We start from the raw sequence: 27,017 nt of genomic DNA, 5'->3' as shown, positions 1-27,017 counted from the left end.
TTGGGAGTTGTGGAGTTTCATTTTGAGCAAGGATATCATCTACAAGTTTGGAGAGAGTGATGGACTTTGAGTTTAAGATTCACCATTTGACACATGAAATTTCATATATAAAATTAAGATATTTTGACATGAAACCTAAAGTACTAATTTGATGATTGAATATATTAGTTTAAGTATAGACACCAAAGACAAATGATTATTATAAGGACAATTTTTCTCTTAATTGCACAAGAGTATAAATAAACCACTTGCATCCAAGCTTTGGACTTAGCCATATTGTTTTCACAAGTTAATCACTAACTTTACATACTCCTTATTATGTTAATTAAACTACTTTGCACTTTATGGGGATTGTTAATTACCATCTTATTGGCAAATCCTTGCTTTTCTTATAAGACACAAGAGTACTACAAGCTGATTGGGGAATAAATTAACCAAATACAACAAAATTAAAAAAACCAGAACATAAAAAGATTACAACCCCAATTGCAAATTATTTCCTCATTGGTGGTTGAAAACATCAGCTTGGATAAGCATAAGCAAGGTGAGTAGCAATTGCAGATGTATTAAATCCATTGAAATTAGACCCAGCAGCCTTAGTATAAGCACCCATATTAGGAAAAACCAACCAATCATTAACCTGCAGTTCCGGTAACTGGTAATCCCTTAACACAGTATCAAGTGCATCACATGTGGGACCAAACACAGTTGACGGAAACGTTTTCGACCCGCCACAGTTAAGGTTGTTACGATTCGACATGCACGCTAATGGAGTTGCCGTTACCGTTGCGTGGTCGTAAAGTACACAGTTCATTGAACCGTACAACCCGTCGTTAATCCAATATTCTCTTAGTTCTCTCCTCACTCTTTTTCCAATAATAGTCGTCGCTAAAGTGAAAGCCGTTTCCGCGAAAAACCGGCCCGGTTCAGCAATAATTGTTAACTCTGGTTCTTCATTAAAGTGCTGAGATAAAGCCGATCTGACAGCGGTTGCTGCGGTTGTGAATTGGTGACCAGATGTAAATCCGCCGCCAATGTCTAAAACCGTCATTTTCGACATACCAAATTCAGCGGCCGTTGCGAAAACTTTCTTCGCAGCGGCTATGGCGCCTAAATAGGCGTTTGAATCGGCATCTCCGCTTCCAATATGGAAAGAGACGCCAGAGACTGTGAGCCGGGCCGCGTGGGCGGCCCGGAGCAACGGCTCGACTTCTTCGGGCAATGCTCCGTATTTCGGGCCCATTGGACAACGAGCGTTGCCGTCGTCCATGGGTTTAATACGGAGCAAAAGCTCGGATTTCGGGTGATGCTTTCGGATCTTATAAACCTCGTCTTCAGAATCATAAGTCGTGAGATTGACGCCAACTTTCGCTGCGAAAATGATATCGGATTCGGGCTTACACGGGTTAGCGAAAACGATCCGGTCCGGTGAAATACCGAGGGATAACACGTACTCAATTTCAGCACGGCTAGCACAATCAAAGTTCGAGCCCAAAGCAGACAACATGGAGAGGAAAGAAGGTTCAGGGTTACACTTGACAGCATAAAATGGACGGATATTTGGTAAAGCGGAATTCCATTGTTCCATAAGGGAAACAACTTCACCCAAATCTAACACGTAAAAAGGTTGTTTTTCTTCTTGTAATTTTTGGGTTATGATTGAAACCATGAAATCTTGGAGGGCCTCTTTTGACATAGGGACAATTTTTCCGGTGCCGTTCTCCGCCACTGACGGTGGAGTTCCGCCGAGAATGGCCGCCGGGTTTAACCCGGAAACAATGACTGTTTGGCCGGCCATCCAAAGGAGGAATCAAAGGGAAACTAAAGAAATTAGGGATTCAAATATATGTGAATATTGAGTGTTTCTTTGTTCCCTTTGAGACGGGGAGACCTCAAAAAATGTTAAAGCATAATATATAGAGGGAAAAAAAGAGAGAAAATTCGTGTAATCTGCTTCTTTAATTTTTATTGTATTTTTTATTTTTAGAGGAATACTAGCTGTTGAAAGGGTAGGTGGTCAACGAAAAAATTTAATTAATCACCATTTATGATAATCAGAAGGGTTGTACTTTTTGGTAGGTAAATGCTAATCAAATCTATAATATCTAACAGTGCATGATTTTTTCTAGTGGTACATATTATAGGACCACCAAAAAAATACCGTGGAAGTCAAATTCATATATTATATGTGAGATTCCAATTTTTTTTAATTTTTTTTTGGGGTATGACTATCTTAATAGAGAAAGTGATTCCTATTAGATTTTTTTTTTTTTTTTTTTTTTTTTTTAGAATTCAAATTCAAAGATTCTGACAAAGAGAGGAGAAATTGTATCATCCGCCACATCCATTTAACAAATAATTATTCATACATTGTGCGTGCATCATAATGTATTTTCTTAAAAAAATTGATGTCTATTGTTAATCATATCAATTGAAAAATAAAAAATATCAATTGATTTGTATTCTTCTTTTAGTCTGGACTTTTAATGTTAAGTTGCTTAGTTTAGTTTTAGAAAATTATCTATAATTAAAGTTGTAATCTAATACTTCGAATTTCAATTAGGACATAATTCTAACACTATTGAAAGTCTTTTTTCATTTTGTCTTCTCCTCTTTTACAATTCCTATTTTTAGCTGAACCATAAGGAGTAATCCAATTGGACAAGTAAGTCCAATTAATTCATACCTTCACAATTTTTATTTTTAGTTGACCGTGTGGAGTAATTCGATGGCTCATTGATTCGAATTATACGTCATAGGATAACTACAGTATAAAATATTTTAATATTTTCTATTTAATAGGACTCTTGTACACTCTAGGTCCGTTCATGATGCTACATGATTGGGTTAGCATAGTGAATCTTTCTCAAATTTTATTTTATTCTTTTTTTTAAATCTCTAGGTAAAAAATGAAAAGAGCATGAAAAATGTGGACCCTTAGGGAAAGGACCGCCAATTGTGGCTTGTCCTATTGGTGGTTTCAAGACAATTTGCGTTCGTTAATGAACTAACTTAGTATAAATGGGATAATATATGAATTAAATAAGGGAAAAGATTTTTCCTAAAAATATTGCACATGTTATACCCTTTTCAAGACTCCCAACAGTCAAGTCCTCCTTTTTCAAGTCTCACCAACCCCTCACCAAAGGCACCTAACAATCCCTTTGGCATCGAGTTTTGGCTTGTAGATTCTTTATTTTTTCCTATAGAATCCTAGATCTGATTCTCTATGTAGTTGGAAGCCAACATATTTATTGCCACATGAGCCTATATGTCAGATCTGAGAATTTTAGTCTCATAAACATTTTCCCAGAACACAACGGTTAACTTCGCCAAACAAGTAGATAAAAATAGATAGTGTGTGCATAATGATTTTGCTTATAATCATCTAGTATCGGAAGGATCAAACTTACGGATTTGACTAATTCAAATTAACATTGAATGCATACTTACAGATTTGACTAATTCAGATTAACATTGAATGCATAGAATATATAAAGAAAAAATGTTTCTTATTAAGAAGTTTTCTATGTTCAGGCTCGAACTCGAAATCTTTCGTTAAGAGCAGGAAGTCTCATCTACTCCTTGATGGTATAATGTGCATCATGTGTATTATTATTATTTTATTTCTACTTATCATGCTATATGCTTTTAAAAGTTTGGGACATTAGAAAGTAGTACCATTTGATAGCCTTGATCATAATAGTGTTCATATATCCTTTTTTCATTGAACATCTCACCTTAATTAATACTTCATTAATAAAAAATAAGGGTAAGTCTCAAAAAGTAAGATGTGACTTTTTATATTTTAAAATGTCGAATATCTTTTAGATAAATTTAGTTTGCCAACAAGCCAAAATACAACAAATATATAGGACCTGATGTAGTAGAATGGAAACAAATTAAAAAACTAGACAAACTAGTTTGGTTCATGTATTAAAGCTTGATTTTAACATAAAAAATGTTAGCATCAAATGGCTCTGCTTTATTCTTGAGTTATGCGACAAAGATTAATTAATAATTAATTAATGAAGAAGAAATGATGACAAAAATCAGTGTAAACAAAAAAAATTCACGTTCATAGTTACAAGATAGAAATTTCGTCTCTTTTCGTTAATCGACGAAGTCCCAATAATTATATATTCGTATCGTTTTATTTATAAAACTGTATATGGCGACCATTGACCATGCACTCGTTGTTTCATATTCTTTATTCTTCACCATTATATATATACAGTGGCGAGCAAGGATTTTTCGGGGGGTTAAAAAATTAAAAAGTTAAATACGAAGAAGTCGGGGGTTAAAACATCTACTATATATCATAATAAAATAATTTTAAATTTGAAAATCTGTGTAATTTTTTTCGTCGAGAGGGGTTCGAATGAACTCCTGGAGCTAACGTGGCTCCGCCCCTATATATATATATATATATATATATATATATTATAAATTAGAAGATGATGAAGTCGTGGAGTCATATAGTTCTCGTGTTACACATCTGAATTAGTGGAAATTACAAAAAAATACATAAACCTGTTACTAACTAACCCACTAAAAAAATATCATAAACACATGTCATCTTTTGATCAATTGCTTGTGTAAAATAAAGTATACTAAAATAAAGTATACATTAATTACGCTATAAAAGTCAAACATGTCCTAACATTTCATTACATCATAAAGCATGCAATTAGACAATAATTGTTTTTAATCTTTTTGGTTTGTTGCTGTTTGGCCTTTAATTGAAATTATATACAACTTCTCTAATTAATGTCGTATTAGACGTGGGATTTATGAGTGTCATTTGATTAGAGTACAATACATTCTACAAATGTTGTGGGACGACTAGACAGACCTAACTATTTCACATGCAGCAATTTAGGTAAGTGTAGAGAAAATAATTAGAAAAATAGAAATTAGAAGTGGCCTTTATATGTTCAATTATTTGTGGAGGGTCCACATTAACGTGGTTCCAAGAGAGTAGCAGGTTATAATTGGTCCCTTTTTTCCTTCATCGAAGGAGTGTGAATCTGTCCAAATTTGATGCATATATAGTTATTTGGTACCTTTGCTAACATATATCTTCTGAAATTAATCGAGATGCACGTAAGTTGGTCCAACACTAGAAGTCTATAACTATAGAAAAAAGAAATCAGAAACAGCTATGTAACATGGTAGGTATGAATTCATTAGAATATACTCCCTCCGTCTCAATTTTATTTGAAGGTTGATCAGTTTGGGGAGTCGAACAGCTCTTTCTTTGATTATGATTTTCTCCAATCCTTTTCATATATTGTGAATTAGTAATTACGCAGGCTTGTAGTATTTTTTATGTAGTTTTTAAAAATGTAAATTTTATTATAAAATATTCGAAAAATCTATGTTTAAAATTAAGTCAAAGAAAATATTATTTTACTCCCCAAACTAATCAACCTTCAAACAAATTGGGCCGCGAACGAATTTTGTGTATGGGTTTAAAAAGTTCACTAAATAAGTGGTTAATTAGTATATTATAACTTAATAAATCAAATGGGTAGTATAATAGAATTATGAACTCGAACCATATAATTTAAATTTTGAACCAGTCTTCCCGAAAGCCATCAAAAGTGTAACCTACGTGTCCTGTGTGATACATTTCAGACGGCCCTTAGGGGGTCCGATTAACATGTGAAAATTATAATTAGAGATTTTTTTAATGCAATAATCAATAATAAAGGGATTGTCAAATGATTAACAATGGAGAAAATTGCTTTTTGCTAGTGAATAAAAATACAAAAAATATTATCGGGAGATAACTTACTCTAAGACTATTTTTATCTTTAAATATTACTAGATATTCTTGTTTTATATCTTATTTTGCATAAAAGAGTACATAAAGTGTTATATAACTTAAAATACGAATATCATTTACCAAATGCTACCTAAAGCTTAATTATTTGTGTACAAATTTTACGTTGAGATCAATTTTCCTAATTCCTTCAGGACAATTCACAGGAATGCCCTTATTTTGGGATGGTCTTTAATTTTTGCCCTTCGCCTAATATCATGAGGTTTGGAGTTCTAACCCCGGCTCAGTCAAAAAAAAAAAAATCGCAAGGCAGAGTTTTATAGCAAACTTAGACCTATTCGGGTCAAAGTAAGGTCTGCAGGCATAATTTTGCCTGTTTCAGGCAGAGTTTCAAAGTAGAGTTTGAAACTCTGCCTTAAGGAAGAATTTTACCTTCAGGCAGAATTCTGCCTTAAGATAGAATTTTGCAGGCAAAACTCTGCCTTTTGCGAATTCAGGTTCTACTTGGCGATTTTTAAAAAAAAAATTGACTGAGCGAGGATTCGAATTTGGAACTTAAATATTTTAAGCGAAGGACAAAAATTAAAGACCACGCATGTGAAGGGCACTCCGCACAAAAAAGTGATTCCTTCAACCAAACTAGCCCTCAATGTATTTTGCAATTGGTCACGAGTTTGACTAAGGGCCTATTATTTTTTTATTCCTTTGTTTACTTGTCTGCAGCTTCCTGCCAGGGCCACACAACCTGTTCAAATATTGCTGAAAACACGTTGATTTTTTTCTCATGTGCTGAATATTTTGTTCTCATTTTGTGAGGTAATGCGGTAGGTGAGAATAATATGTGGCGGTTTGTGTTTAGAGAGGAAAAATTTCTAGTCTTCACAAGAAAAGATACGTTGCTAAATTAAAGGGGGTAGGTAACAGTTTTGACGAGCCATAATTAACACACTACGTTTATTTATCTAGAACATGTTGATGTTGTCCTCCGAAATTTCCTCTTCTTCTTTGCAAAGATTTTAAAAGATGATGATAATTTAAATACAAAAAAAAAAAAAAAAAAAAAAAAAAACGCTTGTTCATCTCTTCAAATACATACAAAGATCAACCAATTTCTGCCGGAAAAAGCTGGTGGGAATGAGCTTTTTAACAGTTCATTTGTAAGAAGTTAAACGGTCGGGTCGGGTCAGGTAACAGTTCATTTGTAAAAAAGTTATTTGGGCGGGAGTTTTTTGTAAATTTTTAAATTATTTTTTAATTAGAATAGAAAATGGCCAAAATGACCTTTTTATGTAAATTAGTAAAAGTAAAAGTTAAGTAATTTATGATTAGACTAATTAGTTTGATGATTGTTCTACAATAATATTGTAAGTTTGATGACTTTCTGCAAAACTAATTCAAGTTTTCTATTATTTTTTTTGGTACAATCGAAAGTTTTCTATGGCATTAAACAAATTATACATAAAAAAAACAAGATGTTTGTCTTAGGGGTATTTCTGCTTTTAGATCGCGCATGTTGGGGTGCAGCTTTTTTTTTTGACCTGCGTGAACGAATCTTCGTGTGAGGCTGCACTTGCACGAACTACCCTTTTTTAAATGTTAAGAGAATATTTCCGAGGAAAAGCACATTACAAGCTAAAAGTTGAGATGGATAACTAAGAAACATCTAAAATTTAATTCTCAAGAATAACCTTATAAAACCGTTTAAACACATGAAAAATGATTTTGGAGATAGTTGAAACTAAATTTTCTTCTTCTGAAATTAGAGACATTTGAATAATGAAAATTTGTTACTCAATCCGTTCGTACTGCAATTTTATCATTGTCTTATGCGTAAATTTTAGTTTGGTTAGCAGTAATTTAATGCAAAATGAGAATAGTGTAGAATTTGTCTTTGCGGGTCCTAAAATAATACTAACCAATTTTGTTCAAAGCTAATATTTATAACTTTGATTTTTCTAGTAATGGACTCTACTCCATTGGCTCGCTTAAAATAAAATCAGAAACCACAATTTTCTGGTCTACCAGCCCACAATATTCCAATAAATGTCTTGAATATTTTGCATTTGCGACTTAACTAAGTTATCTTGAAAATATTTCAATTCATATATCCAGAAAATGTCAAACTTTATTTATATAGACAGATGATTTAGTTGGTATTTTTGAAAGTGGGGTCGATTTCCTCTTAATTAATCGGATCAGTTACTTCCAGATACGCAATGGTTAATCTTTTCTTAAAAAGGAGAAGACAATTTGAGTTTGATGCCCATCTCTAATAAAGTTGTAACACTTTATTATACTATACGTTAAGCTTTATTTCTCGGTAGAGATTTTGTAAGTTGAGTGAAAAACTCCGTTTTACCTTATGTCGATTTAGTCTAAATATATATATCTATGACAAGATGGTTTAACTTATAGTGATTTAGGCTAAAGAGTAAAGATGTACTTACACGGCTACATTAACATAATCTAATTAATGTTGATCTGGATCGGAGACAGACCTTCGTTACGATAGTTCTACAATCTCACTCCGCCTTTCATTTGATCTCAATCTGTTTTTAAACTGGCCAAGTAGTTTCACTATATGTTGTTCATTTGCAGTTGATCTAGATTTTGGGAAATAATTGATGGACTTGAAATAGTTAAACAAGTGAGTTTTGAAAATGTACATAATAAAGTCATGGACCACAACACAGCGATAATATCGCAATGGGCTGTAATCTGGCTCGAACATGAAATATACTGTTGTGTTGACTATGAAGTGAAGGTCTACCTTGCATGGGCTAAACATGTCTTGGCCCAAAAATTCGAAATGTAATTTCAACAGCCCTGAAGCTCCACTTTGGATGGGCTTTTTAGACGCTACGCGTTATAGTTACTTCTAATACATAATTAGTGGTAATAACTATCTTTTAATTTAATTAATAATAATAACTAAATACTTGTCTAATTTAACTATTATAGCGACTCAGTAACTTTCAATTACCATTTCACAAATACACCTAAAAATTAGCACCCTCAATCCCATATCCCCTTTTAATGGTAACAATATTAATCACTTAATATAAATTACCATTCTCTCTCCTTTTTCATAAATTCTTACCTTTTTAAAAAGGGAAGAATCTGTGAATGCCCAGTTAAATAGTCGTCTTCTTTCTTACTTGACCCTTCTACAAAAATTTCACTTCCATTCCCACCAATCAAGAAGATGAAAAATATATGTATTTGTGTATGTTTTAGGATATAACTACCAATTGTTGTGGTTTGTGGTGTATTTTTGTAAGTTTTTTCTATATATTTGTGTATTTTGTTCAAATTAATTCCATCGGTTCATCTAGTTTCAAATACACGGGTGATGCAAATAGATGGTAGTTTTCTATATATTTATATATTTTGTTCAAATTAATCCCATCAAATACATGGGTGATGCAAATTGTTACTCACACAAATACATGAGATTTAATATAAAATACATGGGGTTTGATTGAAAACTTCAAATGCATTAGTTATGCTATCAAATACATGGGTAAATAAAAAACGAAATCAATATTGAAAACTTCAAATACATTACCACTAAATGCATGGGTGATGCAAATTGTTACTCACACAAATACATGATATTTAATACAAAATACATGGAGTTTGATTGGAAACATCAAACACATTAGTTATGCTATCAAATACATGGATAAATAAAAAACGAAATCAATATTGAAAACTTCAAATACATTGGCTGTTGAATGTTTTCAAATTTTGATTTTTTGATTTTTTACGTTTCAATGTTGAAGATTGGATGAAGGAATAGAAAACGGTTATGGAAAATAAATCTAAAATCTGATTTTGTTGAAGAGTATGGTAAAAAATACCAATTAATAACTAATTAAATGATCCCACCGTTATGGCCTAAAATCTAGGGATATGTTTTCTTTTTTACTGTGTTTCTATGAATTTACACGCATCAAATATATCCGAAAAAATACCTTAATTTGGGAAAACATAGCTACAAATGGTAATATTTAAAAGAGTAGTTATAAATGATAGGAAACTACCATAAGGTATTCATTTGAGTAATTTACCTTAAGTTAACTCAAACGTGCGAGTTTGAAGCTTAGACATACGCATACGAAATTGGGAAAGTCACACAAATACAACTTTTTCAAATGGTAATTAAAAAGATTACAACTACTTTCAAAAAATTACATAAATACAACTTATTCAAAATTTTAATTTATTCATTACAAAAATATAACTTTTTACATTCCTAAAATATCAATAATACTTAATTTTAGGTGTTACTACCATTAATGCATATTCACTTTCTCTTTCTTTCAAAATCATTAAAATGTAATTTTTCAAATAAACATAACAAAATCAATTTCAAATACCATATTCTATCTATCCTTTTAAAAAGATTTTTTTTCTTCTTTCGTTTCCTCCTTTTTATTCTTCTTTTTTTTAATTCACTTGATGATGATTCAATTATTTTTTTGTGACTAAAAGAAATTATTTGAATATATTTAATATTAAGAAAAGTACATGAAAAGATACGATATATGGAAATATGGTATAAGAAATGTACATGAAAATATACCTTAGAAAGTATATGGTATATTCAAATTGGTACATTAAACTGAAAAGATGATAACAAAATGTTTGTCAATATAATAGTAGAAATTAGTATATTTAAGTTTGTATATTATATATAGTACATAATATAATAATATTATTTGTGTATATAGTATTTAATATTACGATATACATAGTATATACTAGTTAGTATACATAAAAAATAATATTATATATAGTATATATTAGTGAAATATACGTATATATAAGTACAAGTATACTTGTTCAAGGAATTGTATAATATATATCATATAAACAGTAGTATATTATTTTATGGATCAATGCTAGCTGAGTATATTGGGATGTTTAGAAAAGTAATTAATGTGTTTTGATATGTATTTAATTTGGTTATCACTAATATAGAAAACTCCTTATTATAGCCTTTTATTCATAGCAACATTTTTTTTTTATTTATGGTATAAAATTATACATATACCCTAAATATAAAGTATATATTGTAAATTATGTAATTTAGTTAATAGTTGTAGATCATGAAATATTTTACTTATTTACTTGTATTTATGTAACTTCCCCAATGAAATTTAGCTTGTCAAAGTCACTTCAGACAATTTGGAGCAAGCAAAATGTTAGGCTTCAAACTTCCAGTATTTTTATATGAAGTTTGACCTGACAATTCAATTTTTTTGACATTTTGTAAATTCGCCGAGTAATTTATGTGGAGTTCAAAAAAGGGAGGAAAGAAGATGGGTGTCAAAAGCTTCGGTGCCAAAAATTATATCGCTATAACTAGTACGAAGAAAAATAAACATGATTGTAGTTAAAAAAAAATATATAGTTTTTTTGAGGAACAAAAACAAAACAAACCCTAAATATACTCTCAAACAAAATCCAATAATATTTCTCTTCAAAACTATATTTAACATTCATATCTAATACCTACTCTTTTACCACAAAGCAAGAACACCGCCAAACCCCTTAATTCCCCTAAAATAAAAGGTAAAACTAAAATAATACCAAATCACATTTAGTCCATACGCCTTCTAAAGATAGTTACACATCAATATTCCGATGCATCATTAATTTCTAAAAAGACAATATAGTGCACATGGCAGAAAATATCATGGCGCTCTGACGTCGTGTATTATTGCCTCACCAGAGATTTCCCAACTAAAATAGGTCATATTTATTATAGGGAGGCGTATTTAGAATTTAAGCTATACAGGTTCAATTTTTAAAGTTTTTAGCATTGTACTTATTATATTTTTAAAGTTTTGAGCTCAAATATATTATTTCTTACTATACAATTTTAATGAATTTTTACATATAAACTTATATTACATATCGAAAGTATTGAATTTAGATAAACTCGGTGCTTTAATCCTACATCCCCTTATGATTTTATGCCATCCCTCCAATTAAAATAGTCCGAACAGGTAGGTTCTTGACAAATATTTGGAAGTACACGTAGGTCCCTTGTCCTTTTCCTAATTGGTGCACAATAATTCAACACTTTTGCCATGCTTTGTTAGTTAGTTAGTGTTCCTTGTACGAAATAGGTATCTTCACATGTTTTTTTTAATAATTAAATCCCTATTTGGATTAGTTTAAGCAGTGGCATGGTCCATAGTTATTCTGGTTATCATAATTTAGTCTATTAATCACTACTCTCATTTACTACGTTTCTTCCACCAAGTATTGGAGTAACCTTTAAATTAAATCACTTAAAACGTACAACTTGTTAATCTAGTTAAGCATGTTAGTGTCATTTTCAAAATGGTTTAATGTGTATACAAAGACACTAAGAAACTCCTTGCAAAATTGTTTGATGATTTAAGTTAACTACACGTTCTCATTTATATAACTTATAGTAGTATATTCTTCCATAAAATAAACTAATTAGAAAAAGAAAAAAGAAAAAACAGATGTAGTAATGCTCAACTATTTCGCGACGGATCTTAATCTCATCGAGTGATCAGTGATCACATAAACTGGATCTGGTTTGCCAATTAGGCAATTAGATGGAATCAGAGTTCACAAGAAAATTGTCATTTACATTATTTTCAGGGTAATTTATTTGATAAGATGCGACACAATGTCGCCCTTATTTTCCATTAGAGGTGAATTATAAATCAATTTAAGTTCAAACAGAGGGAGTAATGTATTGCGAAGATGTGCTAATTAATACGCGCTGAATATCAAATGCAATATCAACTACTTGAATGATTGATAATCCAATAAGATCTCTAGTTTTAAATGCAAAGGACCCTCAACCAAGTTAAGATTACGACATGCATAATATCTGTGCTTCTACCAATAACTGAAATAGAAGGTAAACACTAAAATTAAAATTACAAAAAGAATGTATATTTATCAAAATTTTAGGCTTCGAAAACCATGTTACTATAAATTATATTCTTATGTAGGATATCAATCTATTAGTTGATGAAAAATTAAACCATACGAAATACTTTACCAATGCTTGTAGACTGTAGTTAAGCTGTTTTTCCCTAAGAAATAAGTGTACATGGTTCCGATTGAGATGTAGGTGAGTCTATCAATTCTCAAATATTTAAGGAAAAAGAATCAAATTTGATATGTTACTATTTTAACCTGACAATTTATTCTCATTTAACCTTTTCATCTAGTAATACAATTCTTTTCGTCCCAAAGTAGTCTTGTTCCTTTGACCTATGACAGGACTCCAATATAGGAGTATTGTAAAACTGTAGTTAATAGTTAAAGTGAATTTGATTATTTTTTCCTCGAAGAGTTTGGACACGTGTCCATCCTTTTTACGTTGGAGTAGCGTTAATAACAAGCACAAACACTAGAGGTTTGCAAACAAAAAATATGAATGAACCAAAAATTTAACAAAATGATCAAGTTACTCAATTTCAAATTTAAAATCGATAAATTTAAACCTTTTCAGAGAAGCTACAAGGAAGAAAAAAAAAAAAAAACAGCTATTAACACAGGCATTTCAAAAAATAATTAAATAGAAGAAATTGATATTCGATATGATCTATATTAGTCTTAAATATACCACCCACAGTGTAATGAAATACTTCGTAAAGGTCGTTCGCTTAAAATTTAGGACCTGCTTGACCATGAATAACTTTCGCATTTTATTTTTTTTTGGAAAATTGTTTGATCATAGAATTGTTATGATTTTCAGAATTAAAAAAAAAAAAAAAAAAGTCAAAAGCTATTTTTAACAATTTTTACTCGAAATCATTCACAAAAATACAAAAACAACTCCAATTTATGTCAGGTCCAAACACAATTCAAATTTTCAAATATCATTTTTCAACTTGAAAATAAATTGTACTCCCTCTGTCTCAATATTATCTTACTTTCTTTTGATCTGTCTCAAAAAGAATGTCTCTTATATTTGAGTTTAAAGCCGAGATTGAATGAGCACTTTTTTAAGATGCATTACGCGATCTTTAATTTAGAATCATAAAATTCAAAAATTTCTTTTTATTTTTTAGACTTTGTATGTAGTTGACACTTAAATTGGGACGAAGTGAATACGGAGTACTGTTTTTTTTTTCTTTTCAAATTTCACAATTCTTATGACGGAACCAAACAAGGAATAATTGAAAAAAAGGTGTTATAGCTTTAATACAGCAGTAGCGAAGGAACACGGACGAGTCTCCGAGTAAAAGGATTAGTGTCGCATTCGGTAACAACTCATGGACCATCCACACGAATCCCAAATGCATGCAGATGTTCGGTCCTGATTCCTCCATTACTGCAATACAGGTCCGCTTCGTTCAAGTTTCAAACACCAACTTTTGCTCTCTTGTCTCTGCCAAAAAAAAAAAAAAAAAAAAAAAAAAAAAACCTCACCTTTTTTTAACACACACAAAAAAAATTCAGCATTCACTGCACTGCTATCCAGCAAGAACTCTTTCTCACCGCCACCAAAAAAAAAAAAATTAAAAAAAAATCCATAAAAATATTCATTTGTTTCTGACTTAAAAAAAAAGCCCATTAAAAAGGCATATACAGTCAGATTTCTTTATAACGACGTATTTATTTGGATGTTTTTTGACTACCATAGTGAAATATTATTGTACAGAACATATAATAAACATAAAATGAAAATCGGTTAGGAAGAAATTTGGCCATTATATGAAATATTGTTATGGAGGATCTCTGTTACAGAGAGGTCCGGTACAACTATTCATCTTCAGTTGATACATTTTATCTGTTTCCTTTCCGGATCTCGAGTTATAGTGGTTGACTCTCTCTTTTATGATACTCAACATAAGAATACACTTAACACGAAAAAATTTACAATTGGTGAGGCACAATTAGGTGTGTTCATGGGTCGATTTTGGGTTAAAATCAAAACCCAACTAATTTAGTCGGTTTTTAAAATTATCAAAATCAAACCAAACCAAATATAATACATATCCATCGGATTGGTTCGGTTTTTTGATTTTTAAGAAAATTAACGATGTTTCTCTCTTTCATGTTTTTTTCCTACAGTTAGGAGAGAATTTTCTATCCCTTTTCAACCCATTTATTGTGATAGCTATAGTATCTTGCATTATGGAGAAAATGTCTTAGGATTTATGATTTTAATTAAGTGAATAAAGTTAATTAAAAATACAAAAAATAAATCTAGGTAAATCTCATATAGTTGTATCTTTAAATAAATGAATTTGAACAAATGGATTTCTTTTTTAAAAGCGATTTTAGGTATAAAGTTCATTAGCTTATTAGAGATAAATAAAATTTTGCTTGAAAAGTATATAGATTATTAAAAAGTATTTGTAAAAATTATAGATAAATTATCGGTTCGGTTTGCTTTTAATAAAATTAAAATCAAACTAAATATTATCGTTTTTAAAAAATTCAAAATCAAACCAAATCTAATCTAAATAAATATCGATTTATTTAATCGATTTAATATTAATTTTCGGTTTGAATCTATTTTTAACCAAATATGCCACCAGTGAGGCTAGACCCTTTTCTTGACAGGTGTAATAGCAGGTCCCACCAGTGAATTTCCAAGACATGGGAGAGAGATGGTCAAGGAGAGCTCTTTTAGTTGAGGAAATGGTAAAGATATTCAGAGAGATGGATATCGAATATCGTATGCTGCCTGTGGATGTCAACGTTCGTAATATGCCACCATTGTCGTCGAGCAGAGTCCCCTCTAACTGGTCGATTTGTGCTTAATGGTGAGTTTGTTAATGAAGCATTGTATTGGCCTGTTTTCATCCTGATGGCCAATATTTAGAGAGTTTGTGTACATAATAAACTGGTCTCTTTTTTTGGTAGTGGAAAATTGGGTAATTTGATACTGACATTCCATATTTAGAGGCGAAATTTAAATGGTAGCCTAAAAGAAATATAGTGCACATGGGCTGAAAAAAAAAAATCATGGAGCCGTGACGTTGTGTTATTGCCTTAGGAGATTTTCCCAACTAAAATTAGGTCATATTTTATTTGGGGGTAGATTCAAGATTCAAACTCTATAGGTTCCATTTTAAGGTTTTCAACATTGGTAGGGATGTTAGTAGCTTAGTTGATTGGCTACCTAAACTTTCATCTTGTTGGTGAGGGTTCGAATTCCATATTGTAATTTCCTTCCCCATTCTATACTATTCCTTATGTAATAAAAAAAGTTAATTTTTTTTTTTAAAAAAAAATGGATTTCAACATTGAATTCATTATATTTTTAAGATTATGAGTTCAAATATGCTACTTTGTTACGGTTTTTGCGAATTTTTATACAAAAAATTATACTCTACGTCAATAATATTGAGTAGAGGTGAACTCGATACTCCACCGTTGCATCCGCCTCTGATTTTATGTCATTTCCCTCGAATTAAAATAGCCGAAACAGGTAGGTTCTTGACAAATATCCGTAAGAACATGTAGGTCCTTTGTCCTTTTCTAATTGGTAACAATAATTCAACACTTCTCCCATACTTAATACTTTGTTAGTTAGTTAATGTTCCTTGTACGAAATAGGTGTCATCACATTTTTTTTAATTAATAAAATCCCAATTTGGATTAGTTTAATGAAGCTATGCCATGAGCATAGGTTTATTCTGTTGTATTCATAATAAAACTCAGTCTATTAATCACTAATCTCATTTACTACGTCTCTTCCACCAAGAATTAAGAGTCCCCTTTAAATCACTTAAAACGTACAACTCGTCAATCTAGTTAATTGAACATGTTATCATTTTCACAAAGGTCTACTGTGTATACACGCACACAAAGAATTTTTTTTGCATTATTAGATAATTTAAGTTAATTCTACATAACTCATTCTATATATAACACGGTTATGACTTAAAAAGGAAATAAGGTGTAACCTATTATAACAAGTTAAATTATATCTATAACTTAATTTTTTCCAACTATTTTTATATGTAAATTAGATATATTTTTCCATAAAATACAGAAAAAAGAGTTTGTGGTAATGGTTAACTATCTTGTGATTTATTGATCTCATCGAGTGAGCACATAAACTTGACTGATTTGAAAAACCAGCAATTAGATGGAATCAAAATTCACAAGAGAATTGCCATTTGCATTATTTGCTGGGTATTTTTTTGGTTTTTTTTGTTTGCCAAGATTCAACACAGTGTCGTGATTCTTTTCCATTAATAGGTGAATCGTGATATTTTTTAATATATATAATTCAAAGTTGACAGTTGATTTGATTTGATTTATATTTCAAATAGAAATTTAGGATACCGACCTTAATACGATATATTGTTTGGTTTGTGCATTATTTCCCTCCTATTAATTTTCACCTTTAGATTTGAATTTTTCCTAAAATAAGTAAATGCTAAAGGTGTGTTTGGTGTGCAGAAAAATATTTTTCATAAAATGTTTGTCAATTTTTTCATGTTTTGTTGGTTAAAATATTTTGAAAAATATGTTCTATGTGAAAACAAGTTTCTTACGATTGGAAAATTACTTTCCTGGTGGTAGTCGGAATTAGGAAAAACATGTTCCACAATGACATTCTACTCTGATTGTTTTCTCTCCACCCCCACTCCAGACCGACAACCCTCCACGGTTACATCCCCATAGTATTTAAATAGATTATATGTAAAGGATCCGGAAATAATATTTTCTGCTTATTTATCAAATACTTAAAAATAAGTTCGTAAGAAATAACTTATTTCTTGAAAAAGTATCTTTCCTGAAAAACATTATTTTTTGGTACCAAAAACACCTCAATTAATGGTATTATCATTTGAGTGCATATATAGTAGATAGTAGACTGACAATCTTTGAAGTAAATGAACATAAATTATGAGAAGGTGCTAATACACGCTTGAGTTGTCAAGCGCAACATCAAAGATTGAATGATTGATCCAGTTTGATTCTAGTTTTAATTGCAAAGGGACCCTAAGCTAAGTTGAACTAATTAATAAGGAAACATAAGGTAAATGGAGTTTTTGCTGGTTTAAGGAAGGTAGCTGAGGAAAGATTTTAGTATTTTTTTTCGGGTTTTTTTTTTTCAAAAGAAAGAAAGAAGAAGGTAGAAGTAATCCAAAGTGAAAAACATTCTATAATTAAAAAATAATTAGGCTTCGCGAACCATGTTGTAAACTATTATGTATGATATCAATGTATTAATTAGTTGGTCAAAAATAAACCACGGGAAAGCTTTGCCTTCGCTTGCAAACTGTCGTTTAGCTGTTTTTCACCCTAAGAAAGAGTAGCCAAATGGGTAGATGATACCAGCTGTAATATAGGCGAGTCTATCAATTAACAAATGTTAACGGAAAAATAATAAAATTTGCTCCTTCATTATTTTAACTTGAGCAATTTTATTAGTAGGCGTTTGGACATCAATTTTCAAACCAACATTTGGTCGTCAATTTTCAGTCATAGTTTAAAACTTGGTTTGAAATCAAATCATCCAAAAAGCATGGTTTGGGGTTTGAAATCATGGTTTTAACTTTTTTAAATACAAAATTTAACCCATAAGTTAATATTTTGTAAAAAAAGATCCATAAGTTGGTAAACATTTTTAACAATTACCCCCATCAATCATTTACCAATCTCATTAACTTCCACCAATAATTATTTATGTCTACCAACCTTTAATTTATGTGGGAAAATTATATTAAATAATAGTTACATTACTATTTATGTTAAATTTTCGATTTTATTGAAGTAAAGTTTGATTAATTGATGTTGCATTTTTTAGAAAAGCCTTCTAGTAGTGTACTAATTTTGTTATAAACTATGATTTGCTCATTTGGTAAGATTGTATAAGAATTGAGAATGTTTTGATAGTTTTCATAATTTGTGGGGTTTTTATGTCTATAAGAGAAAATACAACTTAAAATATCCAAATTGTATGTCCAAACATGATTTGAAATCAGGTTTCAAACCGTGTCCAAACGGGGCCTTATTCGTCATACTTTTTATCTAATATTATTCTTACTGTTAGAATACAGTCTTACTTAGAGCCAACAAATACGATTGTTTTCTAACGGTAAGAAAAAAGTTTAAACTATAATCAGAAGTTAAAAGATAAATTTAAACATTTATTTTTCTTGAAAAGTTAGATGTGTAGAGTCCACCCATTTACATTAGAGCTAATAGCAAGAGCAATTAAGCTAACATAAATATCTCGAAAATGGAATTGAAAAAAGAAGAAGAAGAAACTAATCCACAAACATAATCTATATATAGTCTTGAATATACCAATAAAAAGTGTAGCAAAATACTCGTAAAGATTTCTTTAATCCTAATAAAATATCTCGAATTCAATTCTTAAAATAATTTCTTTATCGAATTAGTAATTTTGAATAAAGAATAATAAGAAAAACATATTATCTTTAATATTTTCATCCCAAATTACATAACACTCTTTCCTTTTTAGTCAATACAAAATAGAATGATCTTTGTTTTATATTTACCTTACATGTAATTATTTATAGCCACACAAATATATACTTCACTCTTTTCAATTTATGTGAACCTATTACTTTTTGGAGAGTCTACGAGGTGGTTCTTTAATCATATTTTTAATACATTTTTTAAAATTATTTGACTTGTAAATTATCATGACATATAATACTTTTATGTAGTTTCTAAGGCCCGTTCAGCCATGAGAATTTTTGATGTTTTTTCGATTTTTTTTTCCACTTTATTTAAAAATCAGTGTTTGGCCATGAAAATTTCAAATACAATTTGAAGTTGTATTTGGAATTTGCAAAACACAAAAAATGTTATTTTCACTTTCATTACATTCAAACAATCAAATATTTTTTGCAACAATTATAACCAAACACAACTCTAATTTAAAAAGTTTCAAATAAAGTGAATGGCCAAATGCCTACAAAATGCATAAATTTTCTTTCAACAAATTTGCAAATTTTTTAGTCAAAGTTATAAAATTAAATCCTAAAAAGATTTACATAAATTACAAAGAGAGAAGTATATCCTATTTTAGATCATAATTTTTTCTTTCAATCTAATCAGATAAGTTCACGTAAATTATGACTAAAAGAAATAGTAACAAAAGACGACGGATGAGTCTCCAAGTAAAAGGATTAGTGTCCAATCAGTCACAACTGAACATTGAGCATCCACACGTACCTTTTTCTTCAGTCACGCAACTTGTACGGTCTCGATTTACCTGTCTGATTCCTCCATTACAGCAACACACACCTCCAGTCCTTTTCAAAGCATCAAAGACCAACTTTCACTTGTCTCTCCCCAAAAAAAACGCTCACTTTTATTTCACACAAAAAATATATTCAAACATTCACTGCACTGCTATCCAGCACCAACTCTCTCTCTCAGCTAATATCACCGCCACAAAAAAAAAAAAAAAAAAAAAAAAAACTTTCTTTACGTAGTAAAATATTAATTTGTTTCTGACTTTCTTACTGTAAAAAATACTCTCTTTTCTTTTCCTTTTTTTAAATTCTTCAATGGAAAAGTTAAAGTCTTTTAAATCTCTATCTCCTGTTCATCATCTTCATCGTGCTAACTCGCCTTCACACCCAGTTGAAGAACGTCAAAATCTCTTAAAAGAAAACCAAATGGATACAACTGATGCCAAAGAAGTAGTCATCAAACCAAACATCAAAGAAACCTCAAAAACATCAAAAGAAACTGAACTCTCTTCTTCTTCTTCTTCAACTTCAAAAAACAATGCCAGTACAGATAACAAAATATACAGAGATTCAAGTTACGATTTCTCTAACGATGCAGCTATGAAACGAATGAGAGACAACCATAACAACAAAGATTTCGATTTTGTAACGGAATCTCCATTTTCACAGCCATCACCGTTATCTAGGGTTGAAGAAAGTCCACCAAACAACCATGGTGTTCTTACACCAAGAGATGTTCGTGTTTCTTTTAACGACAACCTTAACGGTAACGGATCAGTAAGACGCCGGTCTAATTTGAGTACTACTGGACAAGGTTTACAAGATGAGGTTTTGTTATGCAGTTCAAGTTCTTCATTTAGGAGAAAGTCAAATTTGTTGACTAAAACTTATACTAAGTCGAGATTAATGGACCCACCTGAACAAGATCAAAGGTCACAAAAAATTACAATGAAATCTGGGTTTTTAGGTAAAAGTAGTGAATTTGATGATGATGATCCTTTTTCAGATGAGGATTTACCTGAAGAGTATAAAAAAATGAAGTTTAATGTGTTTTCTTTTCTTCAAATGGTGAGTTTGATTTTGATTATTGCAGTTTTTGTTTGTACTCTTACTATTAAAATTTTTAAGGGAAGGAGGATTTTTGGGCTACAATTATGGAAATGGGAGTTAATGGTGTTGGTGTTAATTTGTGGGAGATTAGTTTCTGGGTGGGGGATTAGGTTGGGGGTGTTTTTTATTGAGAGGAATTTTGTTTTGAGGAAAAGGGTGTTGTATTTTGTGTATGGATTGAGGAAGTCAGTGCAGAATTGTATTTGGTTGAGTTTGGTTTTGATTGCTTGGCAATGTATCTTTGATAAGAAAGTTGAGAGTATTACGAATACGAAGGTGTTAAGGTATGTGTCGAGAATTTGGGTGTGTTTATTGGTGGGAACGTTTATTTGGTTGCTGAAGACGTTGTTGGTGAAAGTTTTGGCTATGTCGTTTCACGTTACTGCGTTCTTTGATCGGATTCAAGAAGCTTTGTTTACTCAGTATGTGATCGAGACGTTGTCGGGCCCGCCATTGGTTGAGATTAGGATGGAGCAAGAAGAGGAGGAAAAGGTTATGGCTGAAGTGCAAAAACTTGAGGGTGCGGGGGCCACATTGCCTCCCGATCTCAAGGCGAGTATATTTCCAAAAAGACCGATTGGGACCCCACGTAAGTCTACGGCGGCCGCTACTCCTAGGAGTCCTGGATTTTCGAGAAGTACGTCTACTAGGAAGGAGAAACCAGAAGAGGGAGGGATAACTATAGATCATTTACATAGGCTGAATCAGAAGAATGTTTCTGCTTGGAATATGAAAAGGTTGATAAATATCGTTCGTAAAGGTGTACTGACAACTTTGGATGAGCAGCTTCAGCAGTCGGGTGATGATGATGAAGCTTCAGTGGAAATCACAAGTGAAAAACAGGCAAAAATTGCTGCCAAAAAGGTTTTTAACAATGTGGCAAAGCCTAACTCGAAGTAAGTATCCTGTTAAGATTTATGAGTAAAGTTCCTTGTTGCAAGTTATTTAGCAATTTGTTTGCTGATTTAATGAGGTAAATCATAGCTTATTTGCTTTGTTGTTAGTCTTCAAGTAGCCTAAAGTAGATGTGGAAGTGTTGAGTAGGTGTTGGCCAGATGCTTCTTTCTAATATTGTTGGGTGGTTGCATCAACTTGCTGCCCTTTAAGAGTTTACTTTTATAAGAGTTCATGCTTATTTCGTACAATTCCCTTGTACTTTTAGCTTTTATGTCCTTTCCGTGGCATCTAATTTTCAGAATCGCATTGATTTACTTATTTTGTTGTTTATGATTGCCATCAGGTTCATCTATCTGGAGGATATAATGCGTTTTATGAGAGAAGATGAAGCTTTGAAAACAATGCAGCTCTTTGAAGGTGGATCTGAAGCCAAAGGAATTAGCAAACGCACGTTGAAAAATTGGATGGTGGGTATATTGCGGATTTGCCTCAATTTTCTCTTCCCCCCCCCCCCCCCCCCCCCTTTTTTTTTTTGGCTACTTCTGGTGCATAATATTTGCTCAGACATGCAAATTATCTATGAAGTTTTGAGAAGCTTATTTTCTTTTGTCTCCAAATTGCAACAATAAGAATGCAACTCCAAAATGTAGTCAAAAGATGGTTTTGGCATTCATTTAACTAATAGCCTATAGGTTGTTTGCTTTTACAGTTCATTGGAGATTAGCCTGTTTGGCCTAGCTTCTACAGTCAACTTATTTGAGAAATGCTCTTCAAAAAAATACTTTTACTGAGAAGCAGTTTGTGTTTGACTAATCAATTTGAAAAATACCTTTTTAGCAGCAATTAGCATTTTACTGAGCTTATAAAAAGTGCATTTTCTCGAAAGTGCTTTTCAAAATGTACTTTTTGGGAGAAACTACTTTTTTCAGCTTCTCAAAAACAGCTTTTGCTTTTACTTGAAAACACTTTTTTCTAAAAGCTTGGCAAACGCCTCAACTTTGAAAAAAAAAGTGATTATGAAATGAGGATCTAAGCATGAAAATTTCTATTTCTAGGAGATTCCTGTCTTTGATCTTTATTTACTCCTTTCAGGTGAATGCATTTAGAGAGCGGAGAGCTCTTGCTTTGTCTTTGAATGACACAAAGACTGCTGTGAACAAACTGCATCACATGTTGAATGTCTTAGTGGGGGTTATCATAGTGGTAGTCTGGCTGCTTATACTCAAAGTTGCCACTACACATTTCTTGGTTTTTTTGAGTTCTCAGGTTCTTCTGGTCGTATTCATGTTTGGAAACACGGCCAAGACGACGTTCGAGGCAATCATCTTTTTATTTGTGATGCACCCATTTGATGTAGGTGATCGTGTTGAAATTGACGGAACTCATGTGAGAAATTCTTCCACTCTAAGTTAGATCTTACAGATAGTATTCTGATTTGTATATTAAAGCACCTCTTCTGATGTTTTGGTTTCAGATGGTAGTTGAAGAGATGAACATATTAACTACAGTTTTCCTGAGATATGATAACCTGAAGATTGCATATCCAAATAGTGTCTTATCTACAAAGCCCATTAGTAACTACTATCGCAGTCCAGATATGGGAGATGCAATTGAATTCTGCATTCATATCTCAACTCCTATGGAAAAAATTGCGTCAATGAAAGAGAAAATAACAAGGTATATACAGTCAGATCTCTTTATAACGGCGTATTTGTCTGGATGTTTTTTGGCTACTATAGTGAAATGTTGTTGTAGAGAACATAGAATAAACATAAAATGAAAATCGGTTCCAAAAGAAATTTGGCCATTGTATGAAATGTTGTTATAGAGTATCTCTGTTATAGAGGGGTCAGATACAACTATTCATCTTCAGTTGATACATTTTAGCTGTTTCCTCTCCGGATCTCGAGTTATACTGGTTGACTCTCTCTTTTATGATGCTCAACATAAGAATACACTCATCTTATTAGTATACACACGAATCAGATATCCTTTCTCTTTCACGTAAATATCACTGTTGGTAAAATTGCTAGAACAGAACGCCTCGAAGACTTTTGAAACTTGTGGTCTAAAATAAGCTGTAGATACTTGCCTGGCTATAAATCATCTCATTAAGGATAAAATGGGATGTGTAAAGTTAAATTATTTGGGACTGAGTAGAAAGAAAGAGTGTCACATAAAGTGGGACGGAGGGAGTAATACTCTTCCCTTTATAATAATTTATGTTATGGATGCTGTACTGGCAGGTATATTGAGAACAAAAGTGATCATTGGTATCCAGCTCCAATGATTGTGATGAGGGATGTTGAAGACTTGAACAGGATAAAGTGGTCAGTGTGGATTTCACACACAATGAATTTCCAAGACATGGGAGAGAGATATTCAAGGAGAGCTGTTTTAGTTGAGGAAATGGTAAAGATATTCAGAGAGCTAGATATCGAATATCGTATGCTACCTGTCGATGTCAACGTTCGTAATATGCCACCATTGTCGTCGAGCAGAGTCCCCTCTAACTGGTCCATTTGTGCTTAATTGATTTTCACCAGAGACCATGAAACAAAGGTGAGTTTGTTAATGAAGCATTGTATTGGCCTGTTTTCATCCTGGTGGCCAATATTTAGAGAGTTTGTGTACATAATAAACTGGTCTCTTTTTTTGGTAGTTGAAAATTGGGTAATTTGATACCTGACATTCCATAGAAACGCGACAGTAATATAGTTATGAATATCTTAATGACTTTTTAGTATCTAATCTTATATTTGTCCTGAGGGCTGAGAAGTGCGATCTTTCTATAGTTGGTGACAAAATGATAAAGCATTTGTCTACTGTTATCTCGAATAAGTTTGGCCTGAATGATTTCTTCTGTTTTTTTCTTTTGAGATGTCACAAAAGGAATACATATGATTCGTATAACCAGTTTTAACTAGCTTGGGATTGCAAGTGTAGCTGATTTCATTTGGGCAATTCGCAGGAATACCCTTATTTTGGGGTGATATTTAATTTTTGTCCCTCAAATTGGTGGTTTAATTTGTCCTTCGCCTAATACCATGAGGTTTGGGGTTTGAATCCTGGCTCAGTTAAAAATAAAATAAAAAATTGCAAGGCAGAATTTTATAGAATCCTTAAGCCTATTCGGGTCAAAGTTACGCCTGCAGGCAGAATTTTGCTTGTTTGAGGCAGAGTTTCAAACTCTTACCTTAAGGTAGAATTTTAATTTTGAACTTTGCCTTGCAAATTCAAGTTCTAGCTGGTGATCTTTTTTTTCAAAATTTTGACTGAGCGGGGGTTCAAATCCGGAACCTAAGTTTCAGGTGAAGGACAAAAATGAAAAATTTGAAGGGCACTCCGCACAAAAAAATGATTTCATTTGATTTTTAGTTGTCAAATGTGTCCAAAGAAACTTGGGAAATGTGACTTATCAGAAGAGGATTGGAACGTCAAGGAGGCCCAATCTTTTGCAAATTAAGCCCACTTAGTTGAATCCCCTTGATGGGCCCATAAGCCCACCTAATGGATTTGGGCTAGCTGGAAAAAGTGTTCATGCATAAGGGGCCCCTAAAATGTTAACGTGAACGAGGAAAAATAGTTTTTCATTACAGAACACTCTAAAATTTGTCAAATGTAGTGGTGCATCACTTATCAAATGGCTAAACTAAATAATTATTTTCATAGATAAACTATATTTTGACCATGGTACCACCCTTTTACTATAAAATAGGTGTTGGAATTTCATTCGAGAGTCACTTTTCACTTTTGCTAGAAAATAAGAATGTATTAAACCCATATCTTTATTTTTCAGAACAAGATAAGATGAGATACAAGGTCGGTGGACCCACTTAGCCGATCAAACCAAAAGCCTTGTGCTTTGTTTTTATTTATTTACTTCTCTTTACTTCCCCTTTTCTTGTGCTCCTTTGGACGCTTTTGTTCTTTTTTCTTCTTAAATTCAAATTACGTGAATTTTAATTAGTTGTGTTAAAATGTATTGTTTCAATTGACTCAAAATTTAGTCAACAGTCAACTCTGAATAATTGCCAAATAAGAAACAAATTTGGTATGAATAGGCATTTTCGACAATCGACCCTCTTCTTCTTAAATAAGATAATATGTTAGGTATTACTGAGGGTTCAAGGTTACATCATCCCTTACCCGTCTTCTGGATCAATTTAACTATTTTGTATTTTTGCAACAACAATATTACTAGTATACTATGGCCCACGTTTATCTTCAAACATCACGATTCATGACATCCGGCCCATCCAACAATAATGCAAAAATAGATGATTAGTAAGGGAAGATACATCATCAAACGTTGTGGTTGGGTGGTAGGTACTCTTTCCTTCTTAATTAAAGGTCTCAATTTCGAAATGAAGCCGTTTTTAATAAGAAGAGCAATTCTCCAAATAAAACTTTCAGCGGAATCTGAATTAGTCAAACACCAAAATGGATACCTGACACTAGACACTGCTTAGAAGACCCAAAAAAAAAAAGAAACATTAAGTAAAAATACCACAATAGTATGGAGCAAATAAAGTCTTTCAACCCACAAATCAAGTTGTGGTAAGCCATACCCACTAAATATGAAATTCGAGCACAGTAATCTTCCCCTAATGGTAAATATTCCCCAAGATTATGCACGACAAAACAGAAAGAAAAAAAAAAGAAAGAAAGATAGTTACTTCAGTGATTTGTTCATGGTTTAAGGAAGAACTTACGAGTTATGTAGACTTAAAATATGAACACGTTCAAAGTAGTTTGATTATTTATTTATTCTAATAGAATACTACTAAACTTTTTTGAGGTTACAATTTATACGTATACCAATGTTTCTCTCACTATAAAAGGTTTAAGTTATAATTATTGCTCGAGGGTCCTTAGTCTCAATAAAATAAAAATAAACTGGCCATGGCCGTTTCATTATCTTTTTCCCCTCTTTGTAGTTTCTATCATCATTTAATGATATGAAAATAACTAAGGATAATCGATCAGCATTATGTCTCTCTCAAACTATTATCAAA

The 27,017-nt window shown here is 31.8% G+C and overlaps 2 protein-coding genes across 2 annotated transcripts; one reads left to right on the top strand and one right to left on the bottom strand.

The window, feature by feature from the left end:
* Nucleotides 1-351: 351 nt before the first annotated feature.
* LOC132033084 (ornithine decarboxylase) lies at nucleotides 352-1,904 on the bottom strand. Its single transcript, XM_059422947.1, has one exon. The coding sequence runs from the start codon at nucleotides 1,796-1,798 to the stop codon at nucleotides 521-523; it is 1,278 nt and encodes a 425-aa protein (XP_059278930.1). The 5' UTR covers nucleotides 1,799-1,904; the 3' UTR covers nucleotides 352-520.
* An 18,269-nt stretch (nucleotides 1,905-20,173) lies between these two features.
* LOC132033082 (mechanosensitive ion channel protein 8-like) lies at nucleotides 20,174-24,852 on the top strand. Its single transcript, XM_059422945.1, has 5 exons — nucleotides 20,174-21,998; nucleotides 22,343-22,466; nucleotides 23,092-23,385; nucleotides 23,474-23,676; nucleotides 24,246-24,852. Exons 1-5 carry the CDS (start codon nucleotides 20,308-20,310, stop codon nucleotides 24,529-24,531), a joined length of 2,598 nt encoding a protein of 865 aa, XP_059278928.1. The 5' UTR covers nucleotides 20,174-20,307; the 3' UTR covers nucleotides 24,532-24,852.
* The last annotated feature ends 2,165 nt before the right edge of the window (nucleotides 24,853-27,017 follow it).

Source organism: Lycium ferocissimum, chromosome 10 (assembly GCF_029784015.1).
Source record: "Lycium ferocissimum isolate CSIRO_LF1 chromosome 10, AGI_CSIRO_Lferr_CH_V1, whole genome shotgun sequence".
In the NCBI taxonomy this organism is placed as follows: domain Eukaryota; kingdom Viridiplantae; phylum Streptophyta; class Magnoliopsida; order Solanales; family Solanaceae; genus Lycium; species Lycium ferocissimum.
This window is presented reverse-complemented; position numbering and strand designations above follow the sequence as displayed.

Excerpts from the sequence above, each read along its gene's own strand:
- LOC132033082 (XM_059422945.1), top strand. The coding sequence starts at position 20,308 with ATGGAAAAGTTAAAGTCTTTTAAATCTCTATCTCCTGTTCATCATCTT. Across the intron at positions 23,386-23,473 it reads TTGAAATTGACGGAACTCAT|ATGGTAGTTGAAGAGATGAA; the intron begins GTGAGAAATTCT and ends TTTTGGTTTCAG. Across the intron at positions 23,677-24,245 it reads ATGAAAGAGAAAATAACAAG|GTATATTGAGAACAAAAGTG; the intron begins GTATATACAGTC and ends CTGTACTGGCAG.
- LOC132033084 (XM_059422947.1), bottom strand. The coding sequence starts at position 1,798 with ATGGCCGGCCAAACAGTCATTGTTTCCGGGTTAAACCCGGCGGCCATT.